This window comes from Phyllostomus discolor, chromosome 6, assembly GCF_004126475.2.
Source record: "Phyllostomus discolor isolate MPI-MPIP mPhyDis1 chromosome 6, mPhyDis1.pri.v3, whole genome shotgun sequence".
Classification (NCBI taxonomy): Eukaryota; Metazoa; Chordata; class Mammalia; order Chiroptera; family Phyllostomidae; genus Phyllostomus; species Phyllostomus discolor.
Window position 1 is genome coordinate 15,902,747 of NC_040908.2, and position 12,088 is coordinate 15,914,834.

General features: G+C 55.7%; 1 protein-coding gene across 2 annotated transcripts in view; it reads left to right on the plus strand.

Annotated features, from left to right (window-relative positions):
• The window catches only part of TOGARAM2 (TOG array regulator of axonemal microtubules 2), a 46,376-nt gene extending 34,288 nt beyond the window's left edge, over window positions 1–12,088 (plus strand). For both annotated transcript variants that reach the window (XM_036027792.1, XM_036027793.1), the window contains exons 17-20: window positions 138–330; window positions 1,233–1,449; window positions 7,671–7,757; window positions 11,589–12,088. In XM_036027792.1, the coding sequence (XP_035883685.1) occupies window positions 138–330; window positions 1,233–1,449; window positions 7,671–7,757; window positions 11,589–11,860 (769 nt within the window). In that variant the 3' untranslated portion in view covers window positions 11,861–12,088. The remainder of the gene's footprint in view (window positions 1–137; window positions 331–1,232; window positions 1,450–7,670; window positions 7,758–11,588) is intronic.

Sequence of the window (12,088 nt, forward strand, 5' to 3'; positions counted from 1 at the left end):
GCTCCATAAACCACATTGTCCCCCGAGGGAAAGGGACTTCCAGAGTTCCCCAGCCCCACCTGTCTGTGGAAGGAGGCCTGGGATAAGACGTGTGTCCATCCCCTGGGCTGCCCAGGTCAGAGGCCTCTTTCTCTTAGGCTCCGCCCCAATGGCCCGAGGCTGGCGGGACTGCGCTTTTCCAAGCGGGGTGGCTCGGAGATGGCGGAGCAGCTGCGAGAGCTGATGCGGCTGCTGGAGGCCAAGGACTACCAGTCTCGCAGGGACGGCGTGGGGCAGCTCCTGGAGTACTGCAGGGCCAAGCCAGAGCTCATCACTGCCAACCTGGTCCAGGTGAGCTCCGCCCCACCCCTGCCCTGCCACCTGTCTCTCCCCATGGGCGCAACTTCAATTTGGGAAGCTCTGAACAGGGTGAGACATTGTGCCAGACCCTTCAGGGCAAAGGGAGCCCAACAAGCATTTGCTACCCCGTTGCCATGGTAACACTCTAAGACTACTTGGAAGCTGCTGAAGGGGTGAGGGCACTGCCTCCTACCAGGCACCTTGGGACTGCTCGGAGGTGTCCTGGGCGTCTCCTGCCCTTCTTGTAGATCTATGGAGAAGAGGGCAGAAGTGAAGGCTGCTGTGGCCAAGGGCCACCACTGGTCTAGTATGTGCGTGGTGTTTTGGGGACAGAGCGTGGAGCTGGCCAGGCGATGGGGCCAGGATGGGTGAGGAGCAGGTGCGGCCCTTTCACGGGCTGGAAACCAGGACAGACGCCTCTTGCAGGGGCAAGGCTGCCAACAGGCAAGCTACAGTGCAGAGACACAGGCATGAAGTCAGCAGACCTGGGTTTCCATTCACGTTTCTTACGAGCTGTGTGATCTGGGCAAATGGTTTAAACCATTTCAGCCTCAGTTTTTGTTTTGATTTTAATGGTAAAGTGAGGATGAGAACACGTGCCTCACGGGTGGTAAGATCATTCCGGGGAGGGGAGAGTGCCGGCCGAGTGCCAACAAGGTGCTCTCAAACTTGGCACACAACGAGTGCTCAGCATACGGTCGTTCTCCCCTCTTGCACCCCCTCCCCATGCCTCTTTGAGGAGGCGGGCTCTTTATCATTGGGAATACTCTGGCACAGGTTGGACGACCCCTGTCCGGATGCAGGAGGAGCCCTGCTGAGGGTGGTCGGCTGGGCTGTGGGACTCCTGCCCAGCCTGGGTTCCCACGGGCTCTTGGCTTCTGTTCCCTCAATAGGTCTTTGATGCTTTCACCCCAAGGCTTCAGGATTCCAACAAGAAAGTGAACCAGTGGGCACTGGAGGCCCTCGCCAAGATGATCCCCCTCCTCAGAGGGAGCTTACACCCCATGCTGCTCTCCATCTTCATCGCCGTTGCAGACAACCTCAACTCCAAGAACGCGGGGATCTATGCTGCCGCCGTGACCGCGCTGGATGCCATGGTTGAGAGTCTGGGTGAGCCTCCTGCCGTGGCCCCTGCTTGTCTCTGCTGGGCAGCTGGCCCCCTCCCCAGTGCCGCCCTGGGCTGGACCCACCTTTCCTGCCTGGGAACCCGCAGAGTGGTGCAAGGCTCTGGTTCAGCGTTCTCCCGCAGGCTGTGTAGGGCGGCGTGGGCAGCCCAGCGCCTCTGAGGTTCTTGGTTGGCAACGTTTCCACGTCACATCCACCTGTGTGTCATAGATGGTGGGAAGCAGAGGAGATGTGGGGATGAGGTAGTCTCGCCTCCTTTAGTACAGGTGATGTAAACGACTCGCCTGAGGTCGCACAGCACCTGTAAGGTATTGAAGGAGGACAGGTCAGGATTGCCAGGAAGGAGTTGGGAAGAGTTGTCAACAGTTTTCTTAGTTGTAGAGGTGGTAGCAGTGCATGTGGCATGTATGGGGACCAGGCAGGGTGCCGGTGAGACCACAGGACAAGACTGTTGCAGAGGACAAAGCTGACTGATAGGTGGGCCTGGATGACGGGCCACCTTGCGTGGCTGGCACGGGAGTCAGGCTGGGGTGCCGTTGGCTTTCTGAGTGTGAAGTGGATGAGAGTTGCCTCTTGGGAGAATTGTTTGGGGCCAGAGCTTCAGGTGGGAGGGATTCGGTGTGAGGGGTGGGAGTGATATTGGAGTGGGGTGGGGAGGAATGAAAAGAAAAACAGGAGGGAACTATGGGAGAGACAGCAGGAAAGGGGAGAACTCCCCGGTTCCCTATGGGCTTTGCAACATCACATTGTGGTTCTTTATGGTAATATTTAGTGTATTGAGTACACAGGCTGAAGTGCAAGTTCACATCCCCCAGTACATGTGAGAATGGAGTTCATGAGTCGAGTTATGTCCCAACCAGTAGAACCAGGAGGTTTTGCACACCAGTCTTGACTCAATGCAAGAAAGCTTCTGATCTGAGGATCCTCTTTGTTTGCCTCCTGGCTTGCTGCGTGTTCTGGTGAGCACAGAGCAATGTCCTGTCTTTGGCAGCCACGCAGCATCCCCGCGGGGAGGCTAGAACCTGGCCTGGCACCCACACCTCCCCCCCCTCATCCCTACACCTCGGCCTGAGCCCAGCTCCCCGGGACTGGGACGGCACCGTGTCCTTGGCTGGAGCCTCCAGGAGAAGTTTCGGTCATAAATCAAAAGCCCGGCCAGGTCCTCCTCCGCCCCTCGAGTTCATAAATATTGTCAATTTCCTCTCTTCATCTTGGAGGGAATTTATGATTTGCTGGGTTTGTTGTTGTAGAACAAACAATATAAATCCAGCTCTAAATTATGGCTTGTTCTTAGTGCTGCTGTGGGTAAGTGAGATTTCTGTTGCCAATAACCAAGGCTCTTGGTAAATCACCACAGGACCTGGATTTATTGGGAAAACCTACACCAGCCAAATAGGGTTTAGCTATTCGGAGAGGATAAGCACCTTTGTCTGGGGAGAGGAGCTGTTAGTTAACTCTTCCCTTCCAGGCATTTTCCTTTCCGTTTTTTGCCAGTGGGCTGGCCTTGTTGTTGTTGTTGTTGTTTTTCTTGTTCTTGTTCTTGTTCTTCTTCCTTCTCCTTCTCTTCCTGTTCTTCTTCTTGTTCTCTTTAAGGATTTTGTTGATTTAGTTTTAGAGAAGGGGAAGGGAGGAGAAAAGAGGAGGAGAAGCGTCAATGCACGGGAGATACATCGATCGATTGCCTCTCACGCATCCCCAGCTGGGGACCTGGCCCGTAACCCAGGCTGTGCCCTGACTGGGAATTGAACCAGCAACCTTTCGATTCACAGGCTGATGCTCAATCCACTGAGCCACACCAGGCAGGGTGGTTTTGGAGACATTCTTAACTGTGAAGCGATGAGCCAGTTTCTATATCTACGTAGGTCAGAACTGAAGGGACTTAAGTTGCCAACGAGGAGAATTCACCACTGCCAGGGTGTGCCAGTGGTAGACACAAACTCTTTGCAGGAATGGTTCTCATGTCTGGAGTGCTCTGAACCTGGTCTGCATTTAGAGGGTGAAATGGATGCAAGTAACCAAACTTCCCCCTGTCCCGGGGGATCGGGTGGTAGAAGGGGAAGTGAGATAGGTGGGATGGAAAAAAAGGGGGTGCAAATTTTCCTTCCCATGTCACCCAGGCTGAGCCCGGTGGCCCTAGTGGTTCCTGGGGGACCCTTGGCACCCCGCAGCCCCTCCTGGAAGTGGCTTGGAGCCCTCTGAGCAGGGGGAGCTTTCTCCCAAGCCTGGTCCGCCATGCCCCGCGAGAGAGATTCCGGGCTCGGAGCTGCAGAGTCTGTGAAATGCCATGAGATACTTAAATGTGAAAAGTCACAGAGCAACAGCTCGGCATGCCGTGTCATTTCCTGCTCTGTGGGGGCCGGGGGGTCAAGAGCAGAGCCAGGCTAGACCGTCTTCTGGCACCAAGTCCAGACGGCACAGCCAAACTGGGAGGCTGGCTTCTCAGGTGACTTCTTAAGATCCCTCTTCATTCTGGAAGTCAGAAATGAAGTCGACTCATCAGCTATCACATCTCTTCTAGACTTTTTGGGTTTTTTAGGGACAGGTGGTATGTTGGTTGACAGAGCAGGAGGGATTTCTGCCCTGTCCCCTTTTGGGGGGATAGTAAGGAAGGAGACGTGTTGGACACCTTGCTCCCTGACCTCTGCCCTTTGTCCCTGCCTGCCTTGGCACCTCTCCAGGGGAGAGGCTGGAGTGGCACCTTCTCTATTCAGCGCTGAGACCTTCTGGTTTTCGGGGCATTGGTCCAGGTGTCCAGGCAGTTCGGGAGCTGCCTGGCTGGTTCTCTGGGCTCCATGAGTGGGTGGGTCACAGAAGAAACTCCACCAGTGAGAACGTCAGGCTGCAGGCAGCTCACCTGCTGCGGGGTGGACCGCCACGTGCAGGCTTCCGAGCGCCAGGCGCCCTCTTCATCATCACAGCCCCTGGCCAGGGCTGGAGGGAGCGGACACGCTCAGAAATGGGTGACTTCCCATCTACGTGGGCTATCCTTCTCTTTGACTTTGAGCATATTACACTGTATAAATCATATGCCCAGCATGGTATGTTAACGGGATTTACAGATTCACCCACGGTGCCCCTCGAACACACCAGCTGCTTAAAAACAACTCTTCCGTTGTTTGTTGCTGGTCTACGCACACTCAGGTCTCCCGGCCAAACGCCGTGATGTGAGTGTGGTGTGGACTTGGCGTCTCTTGTTCAGCACGACCCTGTGTCCCAGGCGAGTGTGCAGTCTTTCCGGTTCATGTATAAACAGGAAGGGCACTTTCCACCACTGTAAAAGTAGACTGATTAATTACTGAGAAAATAAAAAATGCAAAACGTCTGGAGGGAAAAAAACCCCTCACAGTCCGAACTCCTAAAATAAACCATTATTATATTGGCAAAATTTGGCACTTTCATTGCAGATATTTTCAGTCCCTGTTTGTATACATGGCTGTGATTATATTAGACATTTGAATTTGCATCCCGATTTTTTTAAAGGCAAAGCTCGAGCATTCACGTGTAATTATACACTCGAGCCACTTTACATGGCTCCATCACCGCCGATGCCATAGCTTACATTTTCCGTTTAGGGGGATCACTCCCAGTTTCTTCTTGTGATGAACAGACCTTGTTTTGGTGGCCACAGAGCCTTCAGCTATGTGACATCACAACGTACCCTGCTCACTGCATTGTCACATCACAACTCTTAAGCTTATTGGTTTTTTAAAAATTTTTATTGTAGTTCAAGTACAGTTGTTTTCATCTTCCCGCCACCACTTCCCCCACCCCATCCCATACCTGCCCCTCCACTGCTCACCCTCAATCCTACCCCCTTTGGCTCTGTCCGTGGGTCCTTTATGCATGTTCCTTGATGACCCTTTACCTCCTTTCCTCTGTTATCCCCCATTATCCCTTCCCTCTGGTTACTGCCAGTTTGTTCTTTATCTCCACGTCTCTGGTTCTGTTTTGCTCGCTTGTTTGTTTGTTGATTAGGTCCCACCGATAGGTGAGATCATACGGTATCTTAAGCTTGCTGTCAGGAGTCCAGTGTGATTCCAGTTTCTTTGCTGCCAGTGTCCACGTGCTACCACGTTTTCTACACTTTTTTCAAAGCTCCACTCTGGTCTCCCAGGAGCCGGAGGAGGATGTGGGCCTGCGGCCTCAGGGGCCGGCTGGAGGGGGCGGGTGCCAGGCCTCTGGACTCCACCGCCCCCGTGCAGACAGGGAGGCGAGGCCCGGGGAAGGCAGGGTGTCCGATCTGCCAGCCCGTGGCTGTGCTCCGCATTGCGTGGCTCCGCCTGCCCGTTGGTGTGGGCAGCGCCAAGACCTGCCATGGCTTCCCTGTGGTGCAGACTCCGGAGCCTCTGAGCCCCCCGGGGCTAGGCCAGCGGAGCATGGATCTGAAGGTTGCAAAAGTTAGATTCCAGCCTCTTAATTGATCTCTCCACCATGAAGTTTTCTGGGTTTTCAGAGCGTTTTAGGGTAACAGTAGTCATAGCAACAATAATAGCTGATACTCACAAGGTAATATATGCTCTAGTCACTGTCCTAAGCATTATATTAACTCATGTAATCCTCACAGCAGTTCTACGAGGAAGGTGGTATTACCCCCACTTTATAGATGGGTAAACTGAGGCTTGGAGGGGTTGAGCAACTTGTCCAACATCACACAGTAAAATGTGGAAGGGCCAGGACCCAAAGCCAGGCAAACCCTGAACTCCGGGCCCACGCTCTCATCCTCTAGGCTTTCCTGCCACTCACGAAACCTGGGTGTGGCTGGGAAGGTGGGCTCGCTTCCCTGTAAAAGTAGCCAGAGGAAGAGGGGCCAGCTACCTGGGGGCATGGTGCTTGGGCAAGCTTGGTGTCTTTGCTGTGTAACGCTGCCCTGTGCTCTGCGAGCATTTACTGAGCACCTGTTGTGTACCGAGCGCCCTGGGAGCATGGCGTGGCATAGGTGTCTGCTGCCTGTGCCTTTTTTAGTGTTCCCCAAGTCTTTCCTTCTTTCCTGCTCCAGGGGGCGAAGTCCTTGTCTTCAGAGGTGAGCTCCTGGCTGATGATGGGGGTGCGGTGGGGGGAAGAACAGAAGCACCGGCACACAATAGTGCAGGTGGTAACAGAAAAACCCCATTTTTATACAATTACAGCGTTACCAAGACACCCGGAGACCACTTCTTGCAAACTGCAATATTCTAGAGGCTGGTGTCTCCTTTATCTCCCAGCACAAATTATTTTCAAGGCTCTTGCCTTCTGGACGGAGCTTCTGTAAGCGGCAGAGATGAATGTTTTCTCCTCTGTGTACCTTGCAGGTCTCAGGGAGGGAGCAAGGGCGGCAGAATTAGCTCTGAGCTAGAATGACTGCCTGGTGGTGAAAGAAAGTTTGATGGCACAGCCGTGGGGAGGCTGAGGAGCGCAGGAACTTGGCGAGGGTGCAGCTCACCAGAAACGATCCCTCAGGCCGGCCCCTGGTTGCTGTGCCCTGCAGAGAGAAATCTGGCCTTGAGAGGCTCAGCTCCTGGGACCCCAGGATGCACTTGCTGGGGCCGCTCTGGTGACGCCCCTCATGTCCCAGCCTCCACAGCTGTAGCCCTGAGAAATGCACTTTGACCATGACAGTCAAAATGACAGTCTGCCAATCTATCAATTATCTATCTATCATCTATCTCTATCTACCCTTAGGTGTGACCACAGCTCAGTGCCTCAGTTTCCCCTAAAACTATATCTATGTGCCCACATCTATGTCCATCTGTCTGTCTGTCTCTATCATCCATCACCTATCATCTAGCATCTGTCTGTCATCAATCATCTATCAATTACCTATTTATCATCTGTCTGTTATCTCTCAATCAGTCATCCACCTGTCATCAGTCGAGTATCATCTGTCTACCAACCTATTGTCTGTCTGTCTGTCTGTCTCTTTATCTCAGTCTCCACCTCTGTGCCCTCTGCCCCCACAGCTCACAGCAGTTTCAGGGGGGGCACTGGCAAGCTGAAGGAGGTCTGTGGGAGGAAGTGAGGCCTGTCTGGGGCCGCCCAGCTACATCACTCTGCCCCACGCTACCCCCGCACCTTTGCTTTTCAAAGTGGCCCCCCCGTGAGCTGGGACACTGATCCGGGGCTCCCCAGAGGCCCTCTCCCCTCCGCATGGGCGTTGTGGGAGCCCGGAGCTGAGCTGGCATCACTGTGCGGCCACAGCGTCACGGCCGTGGACATTCTGTCTCTTTCAGACAACCTGTGCCTCCTGCCCGTGTTCGCTGGGCGGGTGCATTTCCTGAGTGGCCGCGCGGTGCTGGACATCACAGACCGCCTGCCAGGTGAGTGCCCCGCACTACATCCTCCCCCCACCCCCTGGGCCCCCTCTATTCTTCCCCACTGGCCAGTAGTTCCAGACCACGGAGAAGTTTTCACACTCTGGGTTTCAAAGACAAAATCCCCACACTGCCAGAAGACGATCTTTGGTTTTGTTCCAGACGAAGTAGGTTCGTACAAAACCAAAGTGATTCCTGAGAAACCCGATGCCTTTCTTCCTCTCTGCCACTGCTCCGCCCGGCCCTCCCCCTCCGGGGCAGACACCGCCTGTGGGTCCCACAGCTCGGTCAGCAGCAGCACTGTGTCGGTTCCACGAAGCTGCCTCTTTGGCACATGCGTCCTGGCAAGCGGAGCCTGGGCTGGGTTTCAGCCCCACTAGAGCCCTTGGCCAGGTGCCCGGGACAGTGTTCCTTGTAGGAGGGGCTTCAGCCTGGATCTGCTCTGCCCTGTTCTAGCTTCAGCTGAGGAAAGCTGGCTCTGAACTCATGTCTGCTTTGAGTTTGCAGCTCTGGCCTCTAGGGATTTCATTCCAGCGCTGAAACCTTCACCCATGGTCCTTGAGATGGCAGCATGGAAAGAACACGGTTGGGGGGGACAGACCCATTTGCCACCTGCCAACTCTGCCCTAAGGGCGGGTTACTCACATTGGCTTTATCATCTGTCTTGCCTGCCGAAAGCCTCCTGCCCCATCTAGGAAGGTCCCATCTAGGAAGGTCCCGTCTAGGAAGGTCCCAGCTAGAAAGGAGGTGGAATGCAGTCTGTCCCCTGGACTCCGGAGGCCCCTAAACTGCGGATGGATCATGCCATCCCCCTTCTTGAGGCCTTCATGGCCCCCCAGCAGTCTGTGGGGCTCCCTGGAGTGGTCCACAGCGCCTGTCTCTGCCTGGCCTTTGAGACTCTGTCCCCTTCCTCAGGCCCCAATTATAGGTCCTGGATCAAATCCCTCACAACGACCCCAGAAGGACAGCATGGGTTCCATGATTACCCCTTTAGTAGAAATAAGGAAAGTGGAGCTCAGAAGAAAGGTTAAGTGCCCAAGGTCCCTGGGCGAGTGATCCTGTCTTTGTCCCCAGGAACCTGGCTGCAGAGCCAAGCCCTCAACCTCAGTGCTCTGCCCCCTGTCCCCGGGCGGCCCCAGCCTGTGCCTCCTAGGTGCTGGCACGCTGCCCTCCGCACAGAGGCCGGCCTCCCGTGCCCCCCTGCGGCCTGCCCACGTGTGGCTCCTGGCCTGCAGGGCCCTTCTCCACCCTTCCTCCTTCCTCTGGGCAATGCCCACTTGGTTCTGGTGCCACGTCCTCTGCCTCCGTCCTCCCCAACCCTCCTGCCTGGTTCTGTGTGCCTCTGAAGAGCACATCCCCCATGGCGCTGGCCCAGCCGGTGCCCACAGCACTGGGCCCTCGGGGGGGCCCAGCACCTGCTGCCCGATGGGAGCATCATCCCAGCTCCTCCGTTGCTCTTTCCCATGCTCCTGGCCTTGCCGCTTGTCCCGGTTCAGTTCTCCCAGTGACCTTGGAGTGGCCCCTCACCTCCCGTCCAGGTGCCGGGCCTTCCCCAAGCAGGTGAGGCAAGCGAGGCAAGGCTGGAGCCACGATGCAGCCATGGTGCCACGCCGTGAGTGCACTGCGGGGAGATGGGGGCTGAGTAACTGAGACCACCCGGGGACCAGGCAAGGAGCCTTTTCTGTTGCTCACAATCAGTACTTTCTGGGGGAAAGCCTACCTGTGCTTCTGAAGGTCCTTTGTGAGGCCCAAGGTGGGCGGGTACCTCACTTTAGACTGCGTATCTACGTACTGTATGTAATTTCCACCTATTTCCAAGAGACTCCTAAAGCAAGAGTTTGTTTCTGCGTAGCTCTTCTGTTAACTAGCAGTCAGCCAGGAACACAGAAAAAATTTCAACTGACACAAGGTGCGGACTAATAATAGCACGGCTTACCAGGAGTAAATCTTTGGCTAAACACTTCAGCTGCCTTTTAAGCTTAAGTTTAATGGGTTTTCTTCCTCACGACGACGCCCAGAAGGGCTGCTGCCAGTGTGTGCCAGCCTGAGAGACCCACCCATCAGCCAGGCAACCTCCCCCTGCCTGTCGCGGGGGCGTGTGGCTCACAGGTGGGCAGGGCTGATGCCCCACTATGGGAGGCAGAGGGTCCACACACGCTGTGTGTGTGGCCGCTGTGGCAGGACAGGGAAGGGAGCTGTATGGGGGGCACATGTGCCCCTCACCCTTTGGTGGAAGCAGGGAGCCCTGCCTGGGCCTGGTTCTTGGGAAAGTTCTCGCCTTCATTTGCAGGCAGAGGATCAGGAAACCTTTGAGTTACAGGTGTTCAGAGTAGCTAGCTAACCAGGGGCATTTTCTTTTGGTTCCTTGTGATGCCCCGCTCGGCTTTCCCCCTTGCTCCCTGACCCTTGCGGCTGACTGGGGTGGCTTTCCTGTTAACTGCGCCCTCCCTTCCCTGCCTGTTCCACGCTCCCACTCACCCCACTTTACGAAGCTGCTCGAGGCTCCGCCCCTCTGGGAGGCTTTCCTAGCGAAGTCCGACACGGCCGGGGGACTCACTGGGTGCGGGCCTGCCTTTCCCAGGAATGAAGATCACCTTTACTTCGGGGGGCTCTGTGACACTGGGGAGGCCCTGGGAGCCCCCCGATGTGCATGGCCTGAAAGTCAGTGTCCACAGTCCAGGGGAAATGGCCCTGCAAGCGTGGAGGCAGGGCTGAGGGGGCCCAGGTCACCCCTGGCTCCCCCTCGTCCCAGGCTGGCTCCGAGGTCAGCAGGCCCCGAGGGACTCCTTCTGGAAGGCAATCTGGGGGGTAGGGGGATGGTAAGCTGACGAAGAAAGGATGAATTGTGGTTTCATTGCAAATAAAACTCCAGATCAGCCTCTGAAGTACAGAACCTGCAGAGGTTCGGGGGCATGAGGGCTGGAAAGAGCGTGAACTGTGGAGTCAAGGCAGGCCTGGCCTCCCGTCTCCACTCTGCCCTGGTCAGCTGCATGGCACTGGGCCAGGTCTGAACCCCGAGTCCTGGTCCCCTTCTCTGTGAATGGACCGGCATGCTGCTTCCCGGGACGCGGTTAGGGTGAATGGGGTCACGTGTTCAGGCCTCCCGAATTGTTGCTGGTCTATGGTGAGGTTGGGCCTCCAGATGTTGGGAAGGCCATGCCGGTCCGACCCGCTGGCTGTCTCATTTTCCAGAATGTCTTTGGAAAGAGGGTTGAGTTCCCTCTCCAGGACAAGCTTTCCCTGTCTTTGCGTGAGGGCTCATCGGTGGTAACGTGGATTTAAGCAACACCAGTGCTAGCTACTCTTTGTCCCTGCCTACCTGCTTAGGTGCTTCTCAGACATTTATTGTCTAATTTCTAACGATTGCAGTGTTTGGTTCAGGATTACGATCTTCACAGATTAGGGAACAGGCTTAGAAAGGTTGGGCGGTTTTCTCGAGCTCCTGCAGCTGGTGAGTGGCAGAGGCGGGGTTGCCGCCTGGTTATGTCTGCCCCTCCCCCTCCACTGGGCCGCTGGGAAGGGCCCACTGTGTCTGTGTGTCTGTCCTGGGCCCCGAGCGCTTTGCCTTTGCCTACCCCTTCCTCCATTAAAAAAATATCAAAAATTGTATTTTGTGATTGGTCACCATAAACACAAACATCAACCAGGCTGCCTATCTTCCTATTTTCTTCTGATTTTAAAAGAAATTAAAACATGTCTGTGGGCCCCCTAACAGGTCACGAGACCCAGGTACTGGGCCTGCCCTTTGGGGACGGAGTTGGTGTCCCGCCGACAGCAGTGAGCCAGGAAGAGAGAGCCTGACTCAAGTAACTCTTCCTCCTTCTTCCCGCCCCGCAGCGCTGGTGGCCTCGGTGTACCCCCGGAGGCCCCAGGCCGTGGAGCGCCACGTCCTCCCAGTCCTCTGGCACTTCCTGAGCAACGCGACGATGGGGAGCGGCAGCGTCCTGCCTGGACACAGCGGCGGCAGCGGGAGCCTCCGCGCGGCGGTGTGCCGGCTGTCCCGGTGCCTCCAGGAGCACATGGGCCCCCGGCTGCAGGACGCGGCCGCCAGCCAGCCGAAGCAGGTCCTCCGAGCGCTCCAGGAGCTCTTAGACTCAGAATCCCGGTGAGGCAGCCCCGGGGTGGCCCGCAGAGCGACGGCGCCCAGCAGCGAGGCCTCTGGCGGCCCACGCCCCTTTCCGCTGGATTAGAGACAGATCTGAAATGCGCAATCATTATTTTTTCATCTTATTTTATTTTTATATTGGCCTCATCTCCAGGTCTCCTTTTCCTTAGAGTTCCAGATGTATATAATATATTTTGAAGTAGAAATAAAAGAGTGACTTATTTTTCCAAGG